Source organism: Phyllostomus hastatus, unplaced genomic scaffold, assembly GCF_019186645.2.
Source record: "Phyllostomus hastatus isolate PE091 unplaced genomic scaffold, TTU_PhHast_1.1 phas_contig_58, whole genome shotgun sequence".
Lineage (NCBI taxonomy): Eukaryota > Metazoa > Chordata > Mammalia > Chiroptera > Phyllostomidae > Phyllostomus > Phyllostomus hastatus.
In genome coordinates, this window is record NW_025333916.1 from 14,708,722 (window position 1) to 14,735,885 (window position 27,164).

Here is a 27,164-nt window from a genome sequence, read left to right on the forward strand (position 1 = left end):
CTTGTCAGATATTTTTGCATCCTTAATTACCTTAATGATTGAAAACAATGTGATAATTATATCAATATTCAATTTCCCAGAGGTGAGAGAGATTGAACTAAAGGTTAGGAGACCAATATCGATTCTGTGACCCATCTCTCTCCATTTCCTCTGCTAGCTAAGGTGCATTTGGTGCGCTGCCCGAGTGTGTTATCTGACAGCAACAGGCCCTTCTTGCTGAGTGAAAAGCTCAATATTTCCCAATTCATGCATTTTACACCCAGAAAGGGATATATATATGTGTGTGTGGGTATATATTTGTATGAACAATATCAGAGTTTTTGATGGCCTTACTTTTACAAGGCAAACATATTTTGAGGGTGGTAAACAGGAATCATCTCTTTTCTCAACCTCAGATAATTCTCTAATAATGCTGCTCCCTTAAGTGGAAACAATGTGTTTAGCTACAGTCACCTGGTCTCAGTGCGCCTAAGCAGATATTGCTGAGTGTGAGCCCTTCTTGCTCACAGAAAAGTCCCAAGGACTCAAGAGTAAGGGCTTCGCTGCCGCGCATGGTCACGTCATTTGGAGACCGGCAAGCATGTGTGAACAATGACATACAGAGCTACACGAAAGAGAAGTAAGCCAGAGTATTTGGTTTATGAATGTTTCCTTAAAAGTAGAACAAGTAAACAAAAACTAAGGGCAGTACTTTTAATACCTTTTTCACTTCAGTTTGATAACACCATCAAAACTTATTATAGATAGATAGATAATTACCAGCCTTCCTAACACCAGAAAAATGCTTTGCTCAGAATCATGGATTTAAAATTTAAGTAAAACCTTTGACTAAAGTAAAACAACTGCCTCTCATAAATAAATACAGGGTGGGGCAAAAGCAGGTTTACAGTTGTAAGTATGCAAAGCACTTTATTCTCATATTATTATTATATTATTTTTCCATCAAACAACTGCAAACCTACTTTTGCCCTACCCATATATATACTTCTTTTCTAAGCCTCCCGAATTATAGCTGCCAAACTAAACCTTACTGAACAGCATGTTATTTGTAATTGTGCCACTTCTTCAAAAGTCAGTGGTAGTTTCTGGTCACCTCTTCCACCACGTGACCTCCTCAAAAAGGTGTTCAGACGTCTCCTCCCACTGTGTCCATGTTTCTCCCCCTCCTTCAGGTCTCTGGTGCTATTCTCTGCTTCCCCACACAGGAGGCCAGCAGCGTCATGTCCCTATCGCAGTACCCCCATTTCCATCTCAGACTTTGGCTCCAGAAGAGCCCTTCTGTCCCCAAGTTGGAATGCTTTACAAACTCCCCTTTGCACTTCACCCATGCATTTATGAACAATCCAGCTGAAGCCCTCAGTTCTCCCGTATATTTTCTCTAAAACTCCTCAGCCCAGACTGGTGGTGCTTCTATTTGCATGCCACAGACTTATTCATACTGTTTCCTATTTATAAATGCCCTAGTTGTTGTGACATGTTTATCTCACCTCCCTTACTGAAGTCTACATTCCATAATTAAAGTCAAGGGATCCTTTAAACGTGTAATGCTCTTCATACCCTGGCCACTTAGGCCTTCTTTGGGGAACTTAGTTGGAAGAATGTCTACACAGTTATTTATCATCAAGAATAAAAAAGTTTACTTGTTTGATACTCCCTTTAAAAGATTTGCATTTCAAACTGAAGAAACTGTTCTTTAGCTGCAATAACAACACAAATTCTAAGATACAACTAAAAAAACGTGCAGACAACTCAAACACTAAAGACTCCAATGGTTATAAAAAACCAGGTAATCCAAATGTGCAGACAACAGTCTCAATATTTTTTAATCATTCACTTGCTTTCCAAATCCAGCATTCTATATGGGCTCATATCAGGGATATGAGCTCAAACAGTGATAATCACTGTTTCCCTCAAATGTAAATATACACTGCATGCTATATACATCGATGTAGCCAGAAGAATCCTTAAGCCACAGCATAAATACTCCCTTTTAATTTCCATGCCTCCAGAGAAAAGGTAACATGGGTACAACAAAGTGAGTATGCAGTTGGGGGTAATTTGATATATATTCTCCACCTTTCAGAATTACTTCTGATTCATTTACAATTATTCCTAAAACTTTTAAAAACATATTCCAATGATATTTAATTTTACTTTATTCCTCACAGATGTCAAGATTCATTTAACATTTGTGACAAAAGCTACACTTCCCCAAAATTGATCAAAGACCACTATTTCCCTCGGGAGAGACTGATTCATATATGTTCTTCCCCTCCTTAAAATGGGTCAAGTACATTTTAAACTGGCAGATACTTAAAACAGCCCCTTCCCCTGGAATCTCTGTGTCTCAGTCAGGGTTGTCCGTAGGTCCCAATGCCTTCAGTTTAGCAGTGGTTTCCAACCTTCACTGTGCATCAAAATCACATGGGGTGCATTAAAAAAACATACTACTAATAACAAGTAAAGCAAGTAAAAAAATAAACTTAACAAAAAATAGAAATGCTTCAGCACTACCACTAGAAATTCAGATCAAGTTGTCTGGTGAGGGGTGAGGTAGTGGGTATTTTTATTTGGAGGCTCTCTGGTATTTTGAGTTATAGCCAGGGTTGAAAAGCAGCGAGGGCAATCTTCATGCACTGGGTGATTCCCTGGTGTTTCTCAAATCCCAGCATGTGAGGGCCTCCTGGTAAATTAGCTGGCTGGTGTCTGCCTGCTGAGCTCTGGGCCCTCCCAGTAAACTGGGTGGTTCCCTGCTGAGGGGATACATGTTCAGACTTTCCTCTGAGGCCAGTTCTGAGACTTTGCCTGCTAAAGATGCTTTTTATATTAACATATTTAGTATTATGACTATTTTTTCCTTTTTCTAAGGTATGCAATTTTCCTTTAGTATATACTCTCCTGCTTACTAATTATTTCAAGTCATCTTCCCAATTAATTTATAGGTTACATTATTTTCTTCCCCCCAGCCACACAGTAGCTTCACTGAATGGCTTTATTTCAACAACCCTGAGGATGGATGTAAAGAGATAGGCAGAGAATATTTAGAATATTTTCTCTTCAGATAGGAAAATGGCTCCCCTAAAGAGCAGAGTAAGGTGAGATTGAAACATACTGAAACATGGTAATTACACTATATTCTATTAAACTATACAGAATTAAACATTGGTATATTTCCTTTTCCCTGTCTCAGCTTAGAAAAACCAACGCTCAGAAACCTAGCACATGCATCACATGGCCACAGCAGCCAGCCCACCCTGTGAGAGACAGGATGGTGCACACGGATCACACGTGTGCACAGCAAGTCTGGGCACAGTGTCATGACACAACATGGCAATTGTCATAGATCGAAATACAATTCGACTTTTCTCTCCCTCCACAGATGCTTTTTTCCCAGTTTAACATCTCCTACTTAAACTTTAAATAATTTATGAAGAAATAATTTATGCATGACTGCAATAATTCTAGCAAGTATTTAGAAAGTTCATCATAATTTATTTTCTTCCCAAGAATCAAATTACTCACTTTAAGAATAATTACAGTCTTCTTGCCAATAGATTGGTGTTTCCCTCCTGACTCACACACTCAAAAGTCTGAACACTGGTATCTCTCTAAGGAACAACATTTTTAATGCAATAAATTAGATTCTGTTACCCACATGATGCCTCAGGATGAAACAATGCTTTCCATTTTATATTGCTTCAATTGTGTTGTCAAAAATCCAAAGTACTTCAATACAAATGAAAAAAATATACAGAACAGTTTTCACCAAGACCCATGATTGTCCCTACTTGTCCTCACCAGGGTCTCTCCTGTAATCATTCCATCCACAAAGGCACTGAATAAACCAGCTCTTTCTGTACCTGGCAAACTGGTCTCGTTGAGGTGTAATGTTTTGTAAACTGACAAAAATAGGCAGTCCCTTCATTAAAACATGAAATTTGCAGCTTTACCTCATTAAAATAAAACCTCAGAGAGCATTTCTTTTGCTTTTCCTTTTATCTCTGTTGCTCCTCTCACCAGGCACGTCTGTCAGCTACACCCACCAACCCACCCCCCTCCAAAAAAGTGCTGAACGCTGTCTGGGCCTGTGAATACATTTTTTATTCATTGCACAAATGAATGATCTAAGAGCTATTAAGAAAGAAGAATGTAATCCCTGTGTAGAGAACTGGGTGGTTTCCTTGACAACAACAAAAAGACAGCAGGGAATGCCCATGTGTTCTATGAATATGCAAGAAGAAGCTAGGCTCAGTACCTGGAAAAAATTCATAAAGAATTCAAAAAAGCTCTTTTTTCCTGGAAAAAAATGAAATTGATAGTTATCAAAATCGTAAACCCAATTTTCACACATTAAATAAAGCAGAAAGCTAATGAATGGTATACTTGGATACTATAGAATTGGTACTATATTTAAATATTAAATACAGGCTGCAGCTGCTTCTGATCTGCACCCAAAATGGCATCACCCAAACACAATCCACAGAGGATTAAAATTTTAACAAGCTCTTGCAGTCAAGCAGACACTACAGTATAATTATTTTTGGCTCCCCGTGGTATAAAGCATCTTGAATCTTAAGAGAACTCAGTTTTTGCCTATTTAGTACAAAACAGTCTAAATTTGTCTACATGTAAAATTTCAGAATAAAGTAATTCTTAAAGCTTAGAGGGGCTTAATTCATGCTAACTAGTTCCTGTGTGCCAGGCACAGTGCCTGGGGCATTGCTGTCATGGAGCTTGAAGTGCGTGATGTGCCCACAACAGTGGCTGACAAGCCCTCGAAGAGGCCCCTTTCCACTTGCAGCCTGGTGCGTTTGTAGTATTATATATATGTTTAAAGTTATAACAACTGAGGCCTATGGAGATTAGCAGTTTATTCAAGATCAAAACAGATAGCATATAACAACGTGGATAATGAACCCAGGTCTGTTTCCAAAGCTCTTTCTACTACATAAACTACCTCTTCTATGTATCCTATGAAGGGAAACGATTACCCTCCCATTTCATTCAGAATATCACAGTGTGCTTCAAAACTCCAATTCTAGTCTAGAAACTAGTGCATAGTAATTATTTCACTATTTGTTGAATACGTGAAAATATATATTTAGATATATACATATATCTGCATATACGTGATCACCTTTCTTGTTTCATAATGCCTGTGATTGGGAAAAAGTATGGATCAAGGTTTAAGAAATATTATTCTTTATGTACAATAATAGCCATTACATCCATTTTACTGTCAAAAAAAAAAAAACACTGAAAGAGAAATGAAGGAATTCCTGGGTCCACGTTGCAGATAATCAAAGGACAGACTGACTGTTGATTCCCCAGTTTATAGCACCTGTTTCTGCCTCACTATTGATCAAAATTCACTAGACTTAAGATGTCCTAAACCTTTAAACCACCTCTTAGGAGCATATAGCTCACTCTTTAAAAAGTACTTTTGAACTTTACAAGTGTGTAACTCTGAACCCTGATACTTCATGGGAACATATTTTGAAAAGTTAAACATACTTAACCTATAGCAGATGCTATTTTATCAAAAATACAAGTCACTGAAGAACAGAAAAGTGGTATGAGAACACTCCCTCCTGAGGAAGTCCGTTGAATGCTTCTGGTTTCCAAGAACCTGTGGGTTTCCAGGTGGATCCTAAGAAGGCAGACTATGCTCTCACTGTAATCCAACTATATTTAGAAAAAATGCCTGTTAATACTTGGGGCTGCTTATAGCCACTCAGGAGCCTTCGTTGGGAAGCAGTAAGGTGATAACTGGTTTCCAGTAATTGTTTTTTTTTTTTATCTACTCCTCCAACAGGCCCTGGCTTAAGTCTCTTCCTTCTCATGCAACAGTTTCTGACTCCCTGCCTTCACTGATGCCTTTCTTTGCTCACCTCATCTGCCAGTCACAGCCAGCACCACATTACCTAGTGCACCAGGATCTCTTTCTGTAATAAAGTTATATTTGATCATGTTAGCACTGGTTCCCCAAAATGCATTTGAAGTCTTGGGACCAGGGCCTGTAGTTTATTTTTATTTTGTGTCTCTTTTAATATCTGTCAAGAAAGTAATCATGCCGTAGCTTTACCTGAAGATAATCCTTGATTGACTACACTCTGCTAGAAGAAAGTGTAAGCCTTTCTCTCAGGGTCGCTGCCAATGATAACTAAGTGATGCTTGTCTTTGGATAACACCCCACCTCAGTAGTCATTCTGATAATGGTAAATTGTAACTGCAAATGCCATCCTCAAAAAGAATTGGCATTGCGTTGTGTTAGGAAGAAGATAACAAAGTTTCTTTTAGCTATCTATGGAACACGTCTTTTATTATTAAACCTTAGTCTGTAAAGAAAATAATTTTGATTTCTTAATCTTTTTCCTTGAGTTTACTGGATTCATAAAACATGCAATGAGGGTTTTAAAAATTGAGATTCTATGGAGTTTGTGTGAGTGAGCAGTATGTGTATATATGAGTTATATATACAAAATATTTCACTTAGAGGAACTTTTTTAAAAGGCAACCTTTGATCTGTAGTGCAACACTACTTAATATCAATTATTAAATGATAATCAATAATTTATGTAACATATAAATTATTATAATTTATATAATGAATAATTTAGAAACACTGAAGTCAACTCTTTTCTTTATGCTGTAGAAATGAAGGGAGGATAGATAGCCACTTCTTTTTCCATTATTTGATTAAAAGAAGAGAAACACAATCCTTTTCTGGCCAAGGAGGGAGGGGAGATTCCCTTCCTAATTCCCATCCTAATTCCCTTCAGAAAAATGTGCTTCTCTGGCAGGAAGCCACAGCTGGTGCCCAGCGAAGGGAACCACTCGTGTGTGAGCACCAGCCCCAACCACTCTAAGGGATGTGCCCCAAAATTCTGCAGGGAAGAAACCGCCTACAACCAGAATTACTGATCTCAGCCCGCTGTTCTCTTGCCACTACAGGTCTCTAAATAGCATGCAGGTCCCATATAGTGCCTGCAAACTAAACCTGAGTCACATAGTCTTAACAGTTGCATAGAAAGACACCGAAAAACCAATCTTCCCAGAGTCTGTGCTTTTTTAGGAACTGATGGAGAGGTCAACACCTGAGCCAATAGGGGGTCATCACTCCTGGGAGTTCATCAGGGGAGAGAAGTGCCTCACAGCAAAACTGCTCCAAGGAGCGCCAAGGCTGCCAGGCCCAGGGTGCCCCGGTCCACCCACCTGCAGGACTTTCTTGCATTGTCCCACACATCATCTCCGAGACTTAAACATCACAACATATGTAAAGCCTAGTCTGAAAGAATCACACTCTAAGTGTGAGCTGGGTGGGGATTTAGCTCTGCACACACACGTGACACTCTGCAATGTGGCTAAGCACTTTCCGATTACACATAGGCATCAACAGGATTGAAATGAGATTCGCCTGATTTGCTTTATCAGAATCCTACAGTTATTCAGAGATGAGTGTTAATAAGTCTGAATCATTGTAGTGAGAGACATATTGAAAATCGGACCAATCAATTTTTTTTTTACTTTATGAAATCAATTCATCCAGGAATGAGTAATTGCTCTGCTTTGTTTTGAATTATCTAAATACCGTCATTCTCTTTTTTTGCTCTGTTGTGAGATGCACATTATTTTAGAAACTACCAAAGGGCCCAAGGGGGAGGTCTCAGCATGGTGGGCTCCTGTCTGTGCTCTCAGACATTAACCAGAACAGCCATTCTCTCATCTGCTCAAAAAATATGAAGGTTCTCAGTAAGATTTTGTTTGAATAAGGGAATCTGATCCTATAACAATAAATAAAACAGTAATTTTTACATAATTTCGATAAAAATAAAATATATGTGTTTAAAATTTATATGAGACTACCTTGCATTAAAAAAACCTTTTTAAAAATGATGACTGCAATCAATAATCTGAAGATTGGCATTTGCCCAGCTGTGTTCTGTTCTCAGAGCCAATGCCCCTTATTCCTTACCCTCTCTCCTCAATGCTATCATACTCACACAACAAACCTCAAGCTTTATTTACATTTCTCAAATGTATAAATAAAAATGCAGAAGGGATTAACCACATGGGAGTTAGTGCTGAATGATGGAGCAACTATGGAGGCACAATTCTCACTGAGGAAACTGGGCAAAATACATTCTAATGTTGTGGCCCAAATGATCTTACTTAAGATCTCATTAATATTTAATATTATTACATTAAGTATTTTATATATCTTAATGTTTATGTCATCTTGGTTTAATATTGACTTTATACTTGCCTTGCACTCAGTTTTATATTAGTATAAATGATAAAACTAGCAAAAAATATCTGACAAGACAAATAACATCAAGCTGGCCCGACACATAGTATGTAGTTTATATGAACTTGTTTTTAAAAATAACCTAATAAGCGCCTATTTTAAAGTTATTACTGTGAACATTTGCATAATAATATTTGCATATTTACAAGTTATTCTTTGGTTTAGACATACCAGTATATCAGTTTTTTTTAAAGTATTCAAAAGCTCTGACACATTAACTTGTAATATTTCAGACAATTCAGAGAAAAAACATTCTTTTTTTTAAAGGCCCAGAATTGAAGGAGATCTCCCTACATCGTTAAACCCCATAGACTTCATACATGTTCACAAAGAAAACCTTTTAATAATTTTTCAAAATGCAGGTGTGCAAATTACTCCTGAAATAGACAGGAGTCATGTTTTTAGTATCCCCCGAACCACTGTTAAATACAGCCCACAGCATTTTTCAGCTCATAAAACTTTTATGAGCTGAAAAGTTCCTTCAGATTTTTTTAACTGCCAACTATTGCTGCCTTCCAGCAACAGCACCTACGTTGCTATTAAGATCCATTTGAACAAACACAACATTAACGTGTCCTGAGTAGCATGTTTTGTTTCATAGTACTAAAAAAAAGTATCAAGATTTATATGACTCGCTGAGTGCAGCAAAAAATTATGAATGTCTTGGTTTAGTGTAGCATGGGTGGTATCTTAGCTTACTTGGACATACAGTATACGTAGAGGTCAAGTCTATGTTTGTGAATAGAGTTATACAAGTTCACGCATATACCAAGGATTTTCCAGTCTGGAAAAATATGCCTCGATACATAAAAAGGTTGGTTTTCCAGGCACATATGTATTTTTCTTTATTTATGTACACCTGCCTTAGAACTCATTAATTTAACATCTGTTTTAGGGCCTTCCGTTGCCAAATTTCAAAATGCTTGAAAAATTAAATTTCTCATAGAAAACAAATAAAAGTAAAAGTAAGCAGCTGGGTTTGAGTTAATTTCATTGTCTTATTAAATAATGCTTTTAGTCATTCAGAAAAAGACACATATAAACTACACAAAAATGATTAAAGAGAGAGTAGGAGAAAGCAGGGGAGGGAGTAGGGAAGAGGTGGGGAGAGAGAGAGAGAGAGAGAAATGAGGGAGGAAATTAGGTAGATACAGGCTCAAACCACCCAGACAGTAGAGTCCTGTCCTTATGGAGATAACAGTATTCCCTTTCTACAGGGCATTCTGGCCATTTGTTATCAATGCTGAACAAAAATTAGTCTGAAGACAAATCATGGTCCTGAGTTTTAAAAAGGAAGAAGAGGAAACACCTAGTCATGTCTCCCAGACCCAGCTGAATTAAGTTCGCCACTCACTATAAATATGCACCTTTGTATAAACAGTTTCTGGGTTAGGTCACTCAGACCCTCCATTTCGAGTAACCATTTATAAACTCAGATATTCTTTTTCTATGACTGCCAATCCTTCCAGGGAAATGGAGTTTTACTTTTCTGCTTTGTAACTTGATCACTCTAACCTTAACACAGTTCCCCATTTAAAAGGGTTTTCAAATGTAGAGCATTTTTTACTGGTTTCTGAATTATTTGATTGAATGTTAATACCTACACTAATAAAAGAGTAATCTAAATTGGGAAAAACTGCTGCATAGTTATTCAAATGTATTATTTAATTCTCAAATTAAGTGTTGGCGGTAATTCCTTTTTACTTCACTTCTTGCTTTTTCGTATTAATAGCTTCTTTTCAGTTTTCCAGCCCTGCTAATAGGAACCTTCATTCCCACTACCTGGCAACTCATCTTCTCATGCCAACCCCAGTCCCAAAAGGCAGAAAGGAATGTAAGAAATATGCTATGGTCTCCAAGAAACAGCATCGTTAGCAGGAAAATAATGCTCCAACCCTGGCTACTTTCAACTGTATCGGAAAGTGAAGATTAATTTCAACACTCTGGGAATACATTCCCTTCTCTACGTTTTACTCCCTTGGCAAGAGCTTTTACACTGAGAAAATTCTAGATAGTAGAAATCATGAAGTTTCCACTACAGCATTGGAAGCCTGCCAACATAACAGTAGTGTTACCTGTTTGTTCCCAACAGGTACACTCCTAAGAATTCTAAGGAGGAGAGCACCACTCTTCAGAAAAATGGCAGGCCGAGGGGAACACCTCAATAGTAAGAGAAAACCTGCTTTAAAAGAGAGACTCTCCTTCAGTCCTACTTCTCAAGGAAGAATTCACTATTCAAGAGAGAATAGAGCAACTTAACTAAAATCAACAACCTTGACTCGTATACTAGAGAGAAACAAACCAGAACTGATCTACTGAACTGCATGTGCTACGTTGTCTCAGTTTAGTTTACCAACATTAAAAGATGATGTGATCTGACCTTTAGAAAGAAATACGTTATGTCTGATAATGAAAATTGTAAGTATGTGTCAATGTGAAAAAACAGCTTTTAAGCATTTTACCAGAGAGATAAATAAAATATTTGAGCAAAATAGAAGGCATTGCAAATATCCCTATTAAATCATAAAATATATAATATTATAGCTGGCTTTAGGGAACAGAAGTAATGCTGACATGGATACAATGAATTATAGCATTTTCTAGAACTGAGCTAGATTGTATTCGTTCTAAATATTTAAAGCCTCATTAAAATACCCAAGGACAACAGCTTAAACACATGTTAAACCAGCATGAAATAACATTTAAACAGCAGACATATTACCCACCCCCACAAGTCACGTAATAAACCTGCAAAATCCTGGAAAGAAAAACCATAGCAAACCTTTAGATGTCTTTCTGTCAACCCTGGGAATATGAAATACAGTTTTAATTGTCCACAGTGTAAGTACTGAAGGTTAATAGTTAAAGACCAATGGAATGTTAACACAGTCTAGTACTACACTTGAGTAGTAATGCATGGAGAGACACTGAAATTAAAACACTTTGTTCTGCATGTTCTGAAGTGATGTAACATGATGGTTTGGTTATATTAGATGACAAAGCAGGGCTTCTTATGTTTAAAACAAAATGGTATCTAACATTCTTCCAAACTGTTTAACATATTCTTCCAATACTTGTACAAATATGTGAAGCTAAAACACAGAATTTTTTCACACTCCAGTTATCTTCTAATGGCAGCATTTGGTATGTCGATATTTTTTTTTCCAAAAGTAATTTTCAAGATAAAAAGCTGATTGCCTTGACTGGTATGTCTAGAAAGCAAAGACTTACCTGTCTTGTTTTCTCTGACCTCAATAATATAAATATTTATATCAGTGCGGAGTTTTGTCCCTGTTGGGGGTTCTGGAATAGGGAGTGCCTGAGGTCTGAAGGCCTCTTTGCCTTCCACAGTGGGTGGTCTTGGTGGCTGTGTAACAGAAGGAGGACTTGAAGTTGTGAAATACTCTTTATCAATGTCAGTTTCCATTTCCTTGGCTACAGTATCTTCAAGGGTAGTGGGAGGAACATGAGATGTTGATTCTGCGTTGATGACCATGTCACTGGTTGTTTCTTCACAGGGCTCCCTGTCAATGAGAGGCGGCGTCTCAGTGGAGGCCGAAGATGGCATGAAGGCTGGAGCTGTGTGAAGTGTGTCTGCTGAACTGAAGGCAACAGCGATCTCACTTGGAACTGTGGTTTTCAGTGTTGGAAATTCTGGGAGTTCTGTGGCTTTGGGCTTTTCAAGTAATCCTGAGCCTAAATCAAAATAATCTAAGGGTGTTTCCTCTCTTTTCTCAGTAGTAGTTTCTTCCATAAGCTGGGTATCACTGGTGCTTAAAGGCAACACAACTCCCCTTGGGCTAGTACCTTCTGTTTCATACTTTTGTTCAGCCCTTGGGCTTAAAAATACCTTGGGCCCCATGCTTGGTGTTAGTGTTACCACTTTGTCTGCTTTTGATTTGTGTTCAGTGATAGCCCCAGGTGGATAAGACATCGTGTGTTTAATTTTTCCGATGGGAGTTGTTTCTAAAATGGGGACTCTCTCCGAACTCGTCACTACTCTGTCTTCAGAGACAGTATATACTGACCCATCACTTTCCTGTTCATCCCAAGGTGCCGTTACCTCCCTGGCTGTGCTGGCTGTGGAACCAAGAGCAGGAACTGGTTTCTCCGGAGTCTGAACTTTCCAAGGGAATTCTTCCTGAGTTGTTCTCTGGGTAATGCCTGGCCGTGTTCTTATAGTTTTGGGAGAAATAGTCTGATCAATGGCATGTATGTCTTGAGAGGGTTCACCTAGAAACTCACCTTCTGGTGGAACAGAAGGTACCAACACTCCCCATTCTGTCTTGGGAATTAGAGAAAGAGGAACGGTATGGGAAGTGTGTGCATAAGTAGTAGGCTCGTGGGTGCGGCCGTGATTAACAAATGCTGATCCTTCCACATCTGAAGTGTGTGCAAACTGGGGGACAGTAGCTACAGGCTTAGAGACATGTGTATCTTCTTCATCCAAAGTACTTCCTTCTATGGTTGCCTGAGCAGCTCGACCTTCCGTGCACGGGACAGGTAGATCTCTTTCTTTGGTGGTAGACTCTCTCAAAGTTGACTTTTCTATAATGCTAATTGATGTAGTGGGCTGAAACCTAGCTGTGGATTTCTCATGGTCTGCTGGGTCTTCCTCAGTAAACTTCTCTAATGGTTTTTGAATACTATCTGGGATAAGAGTAAATTCATCTCCTCCATCCTGAGTGGAAGTTGAGATGTCTTCATCCTTCCCACTCACTCCTGCAGTTGTGTGTAAGGCAGGGGGCAATTTCAGAGAGCCTGCCTGTTCTGTGGACCCTAATGGCACTGAGGTTGTATTATCTTCATCCTGTGACCATTTCGATACAGTGACTACCTCCACATTTAAAGTGCTGTGGGCCGAATGGACTGTTGTAACACCCTCATCATACTTTGTAGTATCTTGATAGCCATCTGTTTCTAATCCAACTGGAGTTCTTGTAAAGTCTTCCTCCACATCTCTTGCCTCTGTTGGTGCCACACTCAGCTTTGTTGGTGTCAGTACTGGTGAATCAAAGGATGTGGTCATTTCCATCAAAGACTCTGTAAGATGAATTTGCTCTGAGGAAGCTGTGGGGAACTTCATTCCAGAGAAGCCTTCGTCCTCTCTTTTTCCCATAAATGGATCTTTGGTGATTTTTGCCTGTATTGCATTATTGGCATAAGTATCTGTTCTTATCTCTGGTACTGGTGTTTCTGTTCTTTCTCTTCCTTGTGTCATTTCTGTGTATGGAGATGGATGAATAACTGTGGGTATTACCTCAGCTAATATTTTATCACCAGAATAAGGAAACAATTCTACAACTGTATGATGCTGTGATGGGAAAGGTGTGGTGGATACATACTGGCCAAAAAAATCTTCAGTTTTCTTACCATTAATTTGCTTTTCTTCCCAGTTGTCCTTGGATAAATCATCACTGTCAGGCACAGCTACAGGTGAGACGATCGTTGATGCTGAGACTGACTTCGCATCCTCTAACAGAGTTGGGGAGGTGTCTTCTGAAGTCTTTGACACCGTGATGACTTCAGGTATTTGGCTAAAGACCGAGGTGCTCTGGCCAGGTCTAACTGTAAATGTTCTGTCTTCACCACCATCTTCTTGGGTTGTGGTCACTGATTCAGAAGTATCACTTACTGTTTTCTTTTCAGTTTTGGATTCCAGGGTCATTGCTGTAGATACAAATGGTGTTTCTGTTACAGAGAATTCTTTGGAAGTAATGTGCTTTGAGATTTCCATAGATGTTACCAAGGGACCCACTTCTATTTGTTCAACTTGTGTAACTGATTCTTGTGTTTGTATGTATTCTGTGATGCCATCCCATGAATCAGTAGCATGATCATAGATGACAGTTGTACTTTGGGACACTTCTTCCTTAATTTCAGGTATGCCTGGCTTTCCAAGTGTTCCTACAGCAGAAGGTGAGTAATAGTCCTCATCCCAAGGCTTCTCAGTACTCGCAGCAGGTGTGGGTGTTTCTGTGGCTAATCTGTGTATGACAGCTGGAGGCCGAGCTGTGAATTTCTGTTCAAAATGGACTATGTTTCCCACAGAAGTTAACTTTGTTGTAATGATGGGTAAGTCAGTGATTAAAGGGGTGACTGGTATATTTCTGTCAGGTACCATTTGTAGTTCTTTGGATAAACTGTGTGATGCAGTTTCTGTAAGGATATTCAGATCCATGGTTGTAGCCTCTGATATATTCTGTTTAGCTAGAAAATAATTTCAAAGAGTTGATTAGACAAGTCACTAATGAAAAGCTGCACGTCCAGTGTTTGTTAAGTGCTGCTGTATATTTGGGGTGACCTAAAAGTGTTTTGTGATGGAGGGGAGTCTAAAAACTATATTGACTAAACTCAATGAAAACTGCACATTTAATAGTCACCAATTGATCACTTGTTTTATATTGCAAGGTTATCATTGCTTTTACCCATAGATATGATTAACTGTTCTTGGTTAAGGAAATTGAATATTATATCATTTTAAGATCAGGAGATGTCTAAAAATGCATAAATGCAGAGTTTGGAAATAATAGGTAGGTGATTTATCAGAAACTACAGCAACAACATGAAACCTAGTTGGAGAACTTAGTACTACTATTCTGGAAGCCCCGGTACTCTGCCACCAGGATTTTCCCTCCTTCTCAAGCTGCATAATGCTCAGGGGAGAGGGAGTGCCTCAGATTACAAAACAACAAAAAGCCACATCAAATGCACCCAAGTTACATATAAACTATTTTACAGTCCATAACGCAGAGGGTGTCATAAAAACAGGATATTAAACTTTTTAATACCACCCCTCACTTGACTCCAGGTGTTGGACATTTGTCTTCCCTTCCTTTCAACTCTAGTGTAGCCTTGTTTCTAATAAATAATAGTAAAATGTTTCTGGAGGAGGCTGCTTGGTATTTATTGTAGTTCTACCTTTTATTCTATGTTCTACACAGTGTGTTTGTAACTCTTAAAGCTCTTGGTTCCAGGCCTACTTTAGCATGAAACCCAAATGTAGAACAGGAAATAAAGTACCCACATGATATATTTTAGGTCTGTAATTACAAATCCCAGGAAACAACCCTGAGCATCAGGAAGAATAGGCTCAGGCAATAAAAAGTAACCTGTCATCATAAAATGCTACATTATAAGGCATCCAGATTTATAGAGAATGGCCTGGCCTGTTTAAAGAAATTCAAACTGTGTACAAAAGTGACAGTGTTGTAGACAAGTTTCCTTCTCAATGTCGGAAAGTGCACCAGCTTAGTACAGGAAGATTCTGCTACTTTTCCCCCCAAATTCAGACTTTCAGAAATCAAAAACTAGCTGCCACTAAACTCAGAGGAGCTCTCCTGAGGAAACCTTAGTTGCTGTTCTGCTATATCCTTTACGACTTAGAACTAGTTGCATGACTAATGCCTGTCCCCCTGGAAAGAGCTGTAAGGTCTGTCGTACCTATGCTATCTTGTGTCTTACTGTTAGTAACCCCCAAACAGAAGTCCTTAGGAAACAAAACAGGATACCTCTGAGCTCCCTCTACTGTGTTAAAACTTAATTTTGTCAGTGGAACTGTTCTGGATGAACAGAATGGTAGATACATGTCATTAGGTTCTTGTCCAAACCCATAGAATATACAACACAAAGAGTGAACCACATGTAAACTGTAGGCTTTGGCTGTTACGATACGTCCACGTGAGTCCATCAACTGAGTGAATGTGGAGGGGATGTGGGTAATGGGGGAGGCTATGCTGGGGGCGGGAGGCACACGGGAGTCACTGCACTGTCCACTCCATTTTGCAGTGAACCTAAAACTGCTCTAAAAAATAAAGTCTGTTTAAAAATTTAGTGATAAGATGATGTTATTTTGTTATATATCAGACTTGAGCTGTCATAGCCTAGATTAACCAACTTTATAATAAAAGCTTGGTGGCTATTTACATTATGGTGCAGTTAAATAATCTTTAAAGTCTGTCACTATTTATCCTTTAGTAGTGGAACAACACTAAACTTAAAAAAAGACTTGAACTCATCAAACTATGTTAAATATCCTTTTTCTTTTTTAAAAGGAAAGCTCTTTCTTCATTCATTTACTGGTAGAAGCTTTATTCTATTTTGATTAACATGAGCAACTTAAGGAACCAAAGTGTGGTTGACTATTTTTTCTTTTAATTCAATTATCTATATCCTCTGACATTCCATAACTGTTACCTCATTTAACTGCCAAATATCATGTTTGTCTTATAATTGCATTCTTTTGGGAAATAGTAAATGTACATACAGAGAAAGTTCCCATGGAAGCATAATATAAGCTCTTAGGACACTGTATATTAGAAAAAAATTAATCATATTATTAACAACAAAAAAGGCAATCTTGCTTTTTTCCTCTGAGTGTTTCCATGGTTGATGAGGTTAACTTCACAGGAGGTGATAACTGCATTAGAGCCATGCAGAGAGCCTGTAAATCAGGTCTCCATGCGTTCCAACCCGAGTTCTGTGCTAGCAACTTCTACAGTGCTATGAAAACACTCATACAGTGTTCAAAAAATGAAGGACTCAGGTTAAAATAAAACCTAATAACTCTGTCATTGTTAGTTATTACTGTAGCATTTGGATTGGCTTCATCTAGGCCTGGAGCACAGTGAAGTGACTTAATAAGTCTCAGAGAATGTCCTTTACAAAGCCAGGAGTTATGTGATAAAAAAACAAAAGAACAATGGTTTTCAAAAATTTTAGAGCCCTGGTAAAATGTCTGCCTATAATTAAGTTAATTAATTATACTATTCGGAATGAAAAACCTCAGACTTCCTTTTGGGGTCGGATGAATTTTACATCAATTTAACAGCTGATTTCCATCATAACTCAGCATATTTCCTCATCTGTGCCATTTTTTTCAACCATTTCCCTCACCCCCCCAAAAATCATTTTTAAAAATATAAATATGTCTGAAGCGATATCATAAATGTTGCTGTAATAATGATGATTATATAGGTGAGAATACAATGCCTGCAGAAGGAGCATTCCCATGGGGAAGTTTTTGTCTTGGAAAACTACCAGTGTCCTCTCAACTGCATTGCTGAGGAACCAACAGAAATCAGCATGCCGCTTTCCCACAAAAGCTCCCTTCCAACCCCTGCAGCTGTCTACCACACAGATGTTTCACATCACTGCACTCATGGCATTTTATGTCATATGGACTGTCTTCTCTGTTAGACATCAGGCAGATTTTTCTAATAAGATATAAAAACCCTATTAGCAGCATGCTCATTGATTTAATTCATGCCCACACTACCTACATACACTACAGGGAGATGACTAATTTCAAATTCTTCTGATTAAATGTTTTATGCATAAATAATTATAAACATAGGATCCACAAATAAAGTGGATATTCGATAGGTTGATTCTGGGTTCATTGTTGGGGGGAAGTACAGGATGAAATGATGAGATTAAAATTCAAACTTTTAAAAAAAGTTTTATGAATGAGGAAATGCTAACAGATTCAAATTCAGTAAACAGAAAACACTTTAAAAATGCCAATTAGAGAGGAATGAATGTTGGTGCCTACGGTCATATTATAGGGCACAAAAAAGCTAAACTGACTGTAGGTTAGAAGGGCAGGCCAAGTTTAAAAGTAAACAAATAAGTATGAGAGATGGCATCTTAACTGGTGGGTACTTATTTAGCCTTATTGAGGCCACTGCTTTTAGTTCCAAGCATAATCAAACAGACAGATGTGAAAATAAGGAGGATACAAACCAAGATCACATGGGTGATTGGAGGTTTAGACATTGAAATTTCAAAATAAGAACATTGTTTCAGTTGAGGGACAAGCGGACAATTGTGTTCAATAATATTCAATAATAGAGATGGATGTTATTTGTTGTAGATTTTGGTTTCCAACTGAAAAAGGAAAAATGGGTTCAAACTCTAATATGACAGATTTAGATAATTAGAAAAAACTCTCTGAGTGATGGTGATAGGGTACTAGAATGGGTTTTCTAGGAAACATTCTCCACTCCCTGTCTTGGAAATCATTAATAATATCAAATGAGAGATTATCATGTCCTGAATGCTTTTGATTCACTTAAATTTGGGAATGTATGGGTGATATTTCAATACCCTGTTTAACTCCAACTTTCACATAACTTGCTCAACTCTGAGGTCATAGAAAAATCAAAAGTATACAATTTAGTTTAATCATCACAGGGCGATACAGAAGAAAACTTTACTTAATAAAGATGTTTATTTACTGGTTTTTAATACCTATTTGACAAAAATAAATTCTAGTTATATGCATTATCAACTATTATTAATGGCTGGTAATTCAATGATTTTAGAAGAAAAAGGGAATTATAGCAAAGTGAGATTTGTTATTGTTCACTCACCAAGAAGTGGCTATAAAAATACTTTCTGCATTTGGTAAAAGCAAACCAGAAAAATGACTATATTCTAAATTCCTCTATTTTATCAAACCAACTATACATTTCTGAAATCACTTTTGAAACTGTTGGTGAGGCTATAACTCCTATAAAGGTTACCCTACAGAATTCAGTCACTACTCTACTGTGTGGGAAAAGTGGATGGCAGTCAAATCATTTGAGAATATTTTTCAAATTAAAATATATCTATATATTAAAATACACATATACAGGGTAGGTCAAAAGTAAGTTTACAGTTGTTCATGTGAAAAATAATGTAATAATATATAATAATACAAGAATAAACTTTTGTTTTTGTGAATACACAACTGTAAACCTACACCCCATATATTAAAAGAATCTTTGAAAATTGCATTAGAAATTTGGGGAAACTGTTGGCATTGTGTATGCTTTAAGAAAGGTTTTTGTGTTATGACTAAACATTCTAAGCCTTTTATGTGTTGAATAAATTTTGAATGTGATAGGGTCTTAGGTAGAGAAGAAAAAAAAAACAAAAATCTAGCCTCTAGCTTAGGTGAAACAATAACCAAAAGTTGACGTATATAAGCTACATATGTTCAAGGTACATAGATTCAAATGAATTAGAGAGAAACAATAGACCTAAACTTTCCAACTTTTAAAGATTTTTATGTAGATTTTTAGTAGGTGGTTTTTCTATTGGAATTTAAGTACCTTGCTATTTCATACATTCATATGAATTCCTCATTCAAACAAATAATTTAAAATACATCAGGATGAATTATTTGTGGCTACAGACAGGCTTTGGTTTAACTTTTACCCTCAGGGGGAAAAACTGTTTAACCAGTGCCAGTTTTATAAAGCACAGAAAAATACAATCCAGCAACTGATAATGTTGGAGAATTCTACTCCTTGCCTAATTTCACCTCTCTAACCCCTTCACCCCAACGCACAGCATCTCATGTTGTCCCTCGGTCATGTCAGTCGCTTCATGTGACACTGATCACAGAGCTTGAACTACTTAAAAATCACTGCTATGAGAATGTGTCTTTCTACTTTTAGGGATGAAGTGTTGTTATTATTATTTGTTTTCCTAGAAATGATTAAGGAAGACTTTTTCTGTTGTTTTAGGGTTTAGAAACAAAAGCTAGTATTTTCAGTGGCTTTTTATGGCTCATTTGTATTGCACGGATACACAACTCGTGCCTTTAACACTCAGAAAGTTGAGCTCATGGGAGGAATCCAAGCTGAGGCATCAGAGCTGGGAGACAGCAGTATGTGAAATCACACCTGTTCGTGGCTCTAACATCTACTCTGCTGACTCCTCAGATTCCCCAGCTATGTCTTTTTGGCTGATGAAGAATGCCTGTGTACTTGACTTCAGAAACCAATCACATAATAAGGTATTTTCCATTCATTTCTGTTATATATTGCTATAACAAGATGTATTAGAAACTTAGTAAAAACTTTTTGCTACATTTCAATATAACATGGCTCTATCTTAAACATAACTCCAAAATTCTAGGAGATCTTTTTTTAGCTGTCATGAGACAGTCCCAACAGTACTAACAGACTCTGGATTACTTGTCTGTTTAATTAAGCATTCTACAAGTATGATACTCTATCATGTGACTAGTTTTGATAAAATAATTTAAAGTCATTTGAAAAATTTAAATAACTATATCATGAATGTTGAAAAATCTTATTTAAAATGAATTTCAAGCATTAAACCTAATGAAGATAGCCTGTGTCACACCTTGCAAAAAGCATATATTGTATGTCAATTGGTACTAGAGAATTGTTTATTAGAAGGCACATATTTCTCTTATTTGAGACAAAATGAGATAAATGGAGATTTTTATTTATAGCATGGTTCATTTTTTAGGCATTAATTGAATGTTATGATTATCCTTGTCAGTTACAAGTACTTACCTGCAATTACTGATATTTAAGTTCTCCGCCATTTCAATGAAAGATATACCAAAGACAAAATAAACAGAATTCAAGGATGCAACTCAGCCATAGTTGGCCTCAGCATTACAGCACCAATTATCTAATTGCATTTGAGGACTATGGTTAATATAAATTAACTACTCAGTAATGTGTTCCGTGGTGCAACGGGGCACAGTTAAGACCTCAACTTGACATTTCCTCATCCCCTTTATAAAACCATTTGTCAAACTTCCCATTGCTTAAACAATATCACTGCTGTTCCATTTGATTGCTTTTGAAAATTACTGAACTGTTTCCATTCTGTGCACACACTGCAAGATATGGAATCCATCCAATTGCTAGTTGAACATCAATGCATGCCTTCGAAGTATTTTTTAATCTGTAACATTGAAAAAGGTATCAAACACTTACGTTTAAAGCAGTAGGCATCAAATCTGCTATCAGGGGAAGGGAAGCCTGTCTGGTTCTCAAAACGATACAGGGTTCTCACCCCAAGTAAACCACCTCCACACTGGGACCTGGCCACAGTCACAGGGTGGCGAACACTGGCGTCCATCAGCCACCCGTAATCGCACTGGTCAAAGCCATTCCTCCAAGCCGCCTGGAGCTCCCCCACTGTCGCCAGCCGAGCATCTTGGTTTGCACACTCTTCTTCAGCCTCCTCATAGGTTAATTTATTAGGAGCAGTGATGTGAAACACATCACCTGAAATAACAAGAGGAAAAAAAGTCCTAAGTATGGTTACTCATTCCTTTCCAGTTTGGGGTGTAGGGGGAAAGCATATAATACTTTTTCACAGCATGGCAGCAGCTTCTGACATGTTAAAGCAGAAAACATAATAGTTACTTAATTTTGTTGCTATTTGTGTATGATAAGAAATAACACATACCCAAAAATTTTCATATATATATAAACTTTATTATCAAATGAATGCTCCTTCCATAGGCCATAGAAACAGTCATTTGATAATAAAGTTACAATTAACTCTTTAAGAAGAACAAACCTTTCCAAGTAAATATTTGGATTATTGTCCAAGAAATAGGTTTTCCCTTTAATGAAAGAGCCTGTGGTGTGCTTATTAAAATTGCAAACTGGGAAGGAAAAGCTGTACTGAGCTGTCACTGAGGGCATTTCACTTTGTTTACCCTAAAATCAAATGGTAATTTTCTGACTCTCCTCATATACCACTATTATCAAAAAGGATTAACTCCCATCAAATCAAACAACAAAACAAGAAAACCTCTAGGGTTTGAAGCCAGGAAGGGATAGAATCAGAATGGAATGCTGTTACCTGTCTTCCCATCTGGGGCTCAGGACTGCTGGGATTGTTATGTGGGGCACTGCCTGCACACGGTCAGGGCAGAGAGTGAATGGGGGCCATCAGCTCCCACTCACCCAGCCAAAGGCACTCCAGTTCCCCTGGGAGGAAGTGGCACCTTTTCTTTTCTGCTTGCTCTGCCCAGGGAGGGAAGTTTTGCAATCTGTCTAGGGCGGGCAGTGGGGGGTTGGGGGGGACAGGGAGTGTGTCTCCATTTCTCACAAAGCCACCAGGGGCTCTAAGTTTGAGAGACTCTTATATTTGCTTATTAATTAATAAAGAAAGGCTGGGCATTTACTTTGTTAATCACGGGGCCCAATTAACTAACAATATGTTTATTTCCATTTAAGGTGCCATAATAAAATACTCTGAAATACCAGACAGTTTATTAAATTGCAATTTTCCTTGGGTAACAGAACAATTGGCTGAACATGATTTAATGTAAATTAAATGGTGTTTTCCACACCTGAGCACAAGTGCCTTTTTTAAAAGACAGAGGCAGCATTAGAATTACCTAAGCAAATACAGCAGGCAGGAGAAGGGATATAAAATGAAATGCAGAGGAAGCTGAAACATCGACAGCCCATTATTGCAGCAGCTGTGGGTCCTGTTTCCATCCCACCACGGCTGCTTTCTGATTCTATGGGATATTAAACAGCTGGGACTCCAGCGCTCTCGGGTTCAGGTTCGGGGTTTCACCTGACCAAACTTACATGTAACAAGCAATTATTTAAAATGAATTGAGCCACTACTCTCTGCGAGTGTGTGATAGATTTATAAAACAAGGAAAAAATAGTTATGGGGAAAATAGCCAAATCACACATATCAGCTTTTCTCACTATAAGTCGAAAATGGCTGCTGATAATACCTGGTCAAATCCCAAAAAGAGCTGTTTGAAAAAGAGGAAGAAAAACAGCTTTTACCTGACTGAACAAGGTATGGTGGGGTGTGAATAGGTTTGTACTTAATGATCTAGTCTGGGAAGGGTTAGTAACCTCAAATCTAAAAATACACATAAGCATGTAAGTTTTCCCCTCCCCATTTCTTCAATGTCTCCCTCCCTAATAAGTTTTAAAAGCATAAGGGTCACAAGACCAGTTACAGAGTATGTATTCCATAATATTTGTTAAATGGATTCCATTTCAAGGTCTTGTTAAGGCACAAGGTACACTTTTTCTTCCCTGCTTCCCAAGCAGCACATTAAATAAAGCTAATTCTGTGGCAGGGCTTTGGGAGCTGCCGTCTGGAACAGGTGATTGATTTCACCTATGGGTTTGGCACAAAGCAACAGGGGGGGAAAGGCAGACGGATAGACTGGTCCATGCAGCCCTGAGCAGCCTCACTCACTTCGTCTTACACTTGCATTAAGCCTGAAAGGAACGCAAGTGTGAAGGAGGGCAGCGTGCCAATCGCTTCCCTCCAAGCTGCAACGCCTGGGCTTGTTATTACAGCTGGCATATCGTTTTTGTTGCCTTCGTTTCCTGCCCTGCGAGGTGCTTCTACATTGAGGTAAAACTACTGTTCCTCTTAAGTAACAGGAACGATCAGCCAACCAGAACAGGGCACAGAAATATAATTAACTGACTAAAACTGCTTCTCCAAACACCTAGGTTAGTCGATTGGTTAGAGAAAATCAACTTCTCCATATACAGCCAGACCAAAGGGCTAATGAAGAAAAATGGCAGCATGCTTTCATGGGTAACGGTTTCCCTGTCTGAAACAACACACACGTTTGTGGTATTAAAGGAAAAGAAAGGTTTCAGAAGGGGCTGGCAGGTTAAAAAGGGAATTCTCTTATTATTATTAAATCATAAAGGTCTACTTACAGACCTTTTTAATATAGAAACTCTTGTTAAATCTGAGTTTATGTCAAAACATCAATTATTTAGTTCATTTTGGGAAGATACAGTTTTCATCTATCTACTCAGTACCTATGAAATAATGATTTTACTTATTTGATAAAATTTGTTTCCCCTAAGGCTGCCTGTTTTTCTTTTCATTTATATGTAGAAATTTTTAAAACATGGCAAATAATTTTTTTAAAAAATACTGGAAGATGCATTACTATTGGGTCTTGTGTAACTCAGAACCACCCCCCCACAAAAGGAGTATTTAACTGACATTGAACTTATTTTAAGGTGAGAATGAAAAGGCTCCATCTATAAAGAAAGATATGTACATGTCATAATTGTTATTTTATTTAAAATGATGAAAAATGGGAAAAACATTTCCTTTAACTCAATCCCCAAAAATACCTGAGACTTCTAAATTATAATTGTTTAACATGAACATTACCTTGCACATCGCAGAAAACTAATTATATGGTGAAGTATCCACATTATAGAATTATCTTACTGTATCTCGGTACTCCTGTGATTAACACTGAATCTATATCCAAATTGATATATTAAATGTCCAAACTTTGCCCTTCTCATGTATTAACCTCAAACTATTAAGGCCAGATCATCATATGTTTTTCTAAAATGTGCCAGAATATCCTGGCCTCAGTTTCATACTAAAACTCAAACCACACGTACACAAAAAAGGCTTCTATAACTTCCTGTCAAATTTATTTTTTAATTCATTAGATGCCTGGTTTTAATTAGATAATCCTTTGACATTCTATGATTTTTATCTAACATAATACAAATACAGATGACTTGCTGTTTAAATTACAATTAACCTATTAAAAATTTATTATTGAAGCCCGGCCGGTAAAGTTGGTTAGAGCGTCCTCCCTATATAGGACACTCTATAGATTGTGGTTTGATCGTGGGTTTGATTGTGGGTTTGATCCCCTGTTAGGGTACAGAAAAGAACCAGCCAATGAATGCATAAACAAGTGGAACAATGAATTGATGTTTCTCTCTCTCAAATCAATCTGTAAAAAAAACGTATTATTGAAGATGTGGATCAGGAATATTACTAATTTACAGTTCAAATTCTAAGAACATAATTTCCAAAAAATGTCTCCCACAGAAAACCGATGAGCCTTGAGATGCAACTAGGCATTCCGAGGAGAAGAGACTCTCCGTGCACAACCGCGGTGAGAAAACAGACACGGTCATTTGACAGGCTTCCTTTCTGCAAGACTCCTCTGAGCATTTAAAGTCCTAGTATTTATTGGAAGTCCCATACCATTTGACCAGAGAACTCTCCTTTTTTCACAGAATACTACTCAATAGTCCATAGATCCCTTTCTTGGAATAGTTTCAAAAACATTACTCTAGAGACGTATGTGTTTCAATGAAAAGGAACTTCAGTTGACCCACGACAACTATAACTTAGTATTGAGTTTCTGGTTGCCTATCTGTCAACCTGCTCAAGGTAGAAGTGGAGTAAGTGGATCAGGTAACCACACAGAATCAAAGCAGGGGCCAAAAAACTAAAGAGAGTACAAAGCAAATAGCATATTAAGTTTGCTGTCTCCCACAGTTGCTTCAAAGACTTCAAGTGAGCAAAGGGTGCTGGGATGGAGCAGGGAGCCCTGATGAAGTGTCTAAGACAGTTTTTAAGCCAAACACAGATTATTTCTTAAAAAGATCTTTTTGTAAAAAGTAAAACAAGATACAGCCAATAAAAGCATCGGGTTTTCTTCTCTGTAACAAATCGTAGGCATGTCTCTCCATGCCATATCCCTAAATACTGACCACTGTTACACTGAGGCAGCAGTCAAGACATTAAGATTTTCAAAATTTTTATAGGTTTTCTTTCAGCTTTTAAGTTTATAGTTAGGAATTATTTACAGGTCAAACTATATGTTTTAAACTATAGTATGGTGGAATGAAATTAGACAGTTACATATTGAGTCTGGACCAATAATAATAAAATAACTCAGGTCTTGATCCAAAAATGAATAACCACAAGAGGATGCATCAAAAGATGTAAAATATAAAATCCAGAGGCAAAACTATATCAGGAACCAAAGAACAACAGAAAGAGAAAGCAAACATGGGGAACCAAGCAAAGTAACTCAGTGCATTTGCTTGGCTTCTCTTCAACATGACTTAATTGGGCAGGTTGTGTAAGTTCCTACCCTGAGGGTATCTTAAAGGCACCTTTTTGCCTCTGATGTGGGCAATAAAAGTTCCTTCTGAGTTTTTATTACAATACCACCTATAGAGTGAGAAGGGGAAAGCAAAGCCTTCAGTGAGAGAAAACTCTATTTTATTAGGCTAGGACATGGCTATGGTTCTATGTCTACATCTGAATACTTGTAAGTAACAATTTCATGTATTTGGGATTTACTGGATAATTGCCTTCTTGGAAGGCAAGTATCACATTTATAACTTGACAATGAGTCCACTATTAAGTTCCAGAAGTGACCTCATCAAAGCAGCTACATCTATAAGACACTTATCAAATTTGTAACTAGAGTACAGATTTGGAACATGTTTCCAAATGTTATCTACCTATGAGAGAATACTTCATTGTATTTGTACTAGCATACACGTGAGATATAATGTGGAACAGAGACTTTCACACACAGGTTAATTTGCATATTTTATGAAAAACATATATGCAGTCTTCTTACACATACTTTTCCTAAATTGAAAATTAAATACTGTGGCTCTGAATATTCCTGTTATTTCAACTTCCTAGGGATGTTCTGGAAGAAACTAGAAGACACTGCTGTTGAGACTTTAACATCTGTTGACATTCCACAAGCTGAATTCATCTTAATCATGAGAATTAACTTCATCACAATTATTAACAAAGAAAAAACTTTAATTTGACAACCAACTGCTCTAAGACTCCCTAGAAACTGGACCATGCATGTTCATTTTCTGTATTTCTGATTTCTAAATAGGAAAGCTGTATCATAGCTAACTCAACAATGACACATCCTGAAAAGGCAAGTAATGACAACAAATCAAAACATAAAAAATGAGCCATGCTGTTCAAAATCTAGACTTGATACCCAAGAGTAATTCAGAAAAATTGTTAATGGGCCAGGGTGTAGAGCAAAGGTGGGATAGAATCGTTCTCTGCTGCTGATGATTCCCTGTGATCACTCAGGTGAAAAGGGAAACGGGCATCAGCAGGTCACAGGTGATACTCAGTTCCTTCCCAGCCTGCAGCTGACAGGCTCTCTCTGTGAGAGTCAAAGCTGAGACCTTGCCACAGTTCTGCAGCTGGATGTGTTTGCTGGATGGTGATAAATGTTTATGCTTTTTTTTGTTTATCTGTGCTCATAACC

At 37.7% G+C, this 27,164-nt stretch overlaps 1 protein-coding gene across 2 annotated transcripts in view; it reads right to left on the minus strand.

Annotated features, from left to right (window-relative positions):
- VCAN (versican) overlaps window positions 1–27,164 on the minus strand; it is a 105,493-nt gene that overhangs the window by 46,958 nt on the left and 31,371 nt on the right. For both annotated transcript variants that reach the window (XM_045848089.1, XM_045848091.1), the window contains exon 6: window positions 21,058–21,351. In XM_045848089.1, coding sequence (XP_045704045.1) covers window positions 21,058–21,351 — 294 coding nt within the window. The remainder of the gene's footprint in view (window positions 1–21,057; window positions 21,352–27,164) is intronic.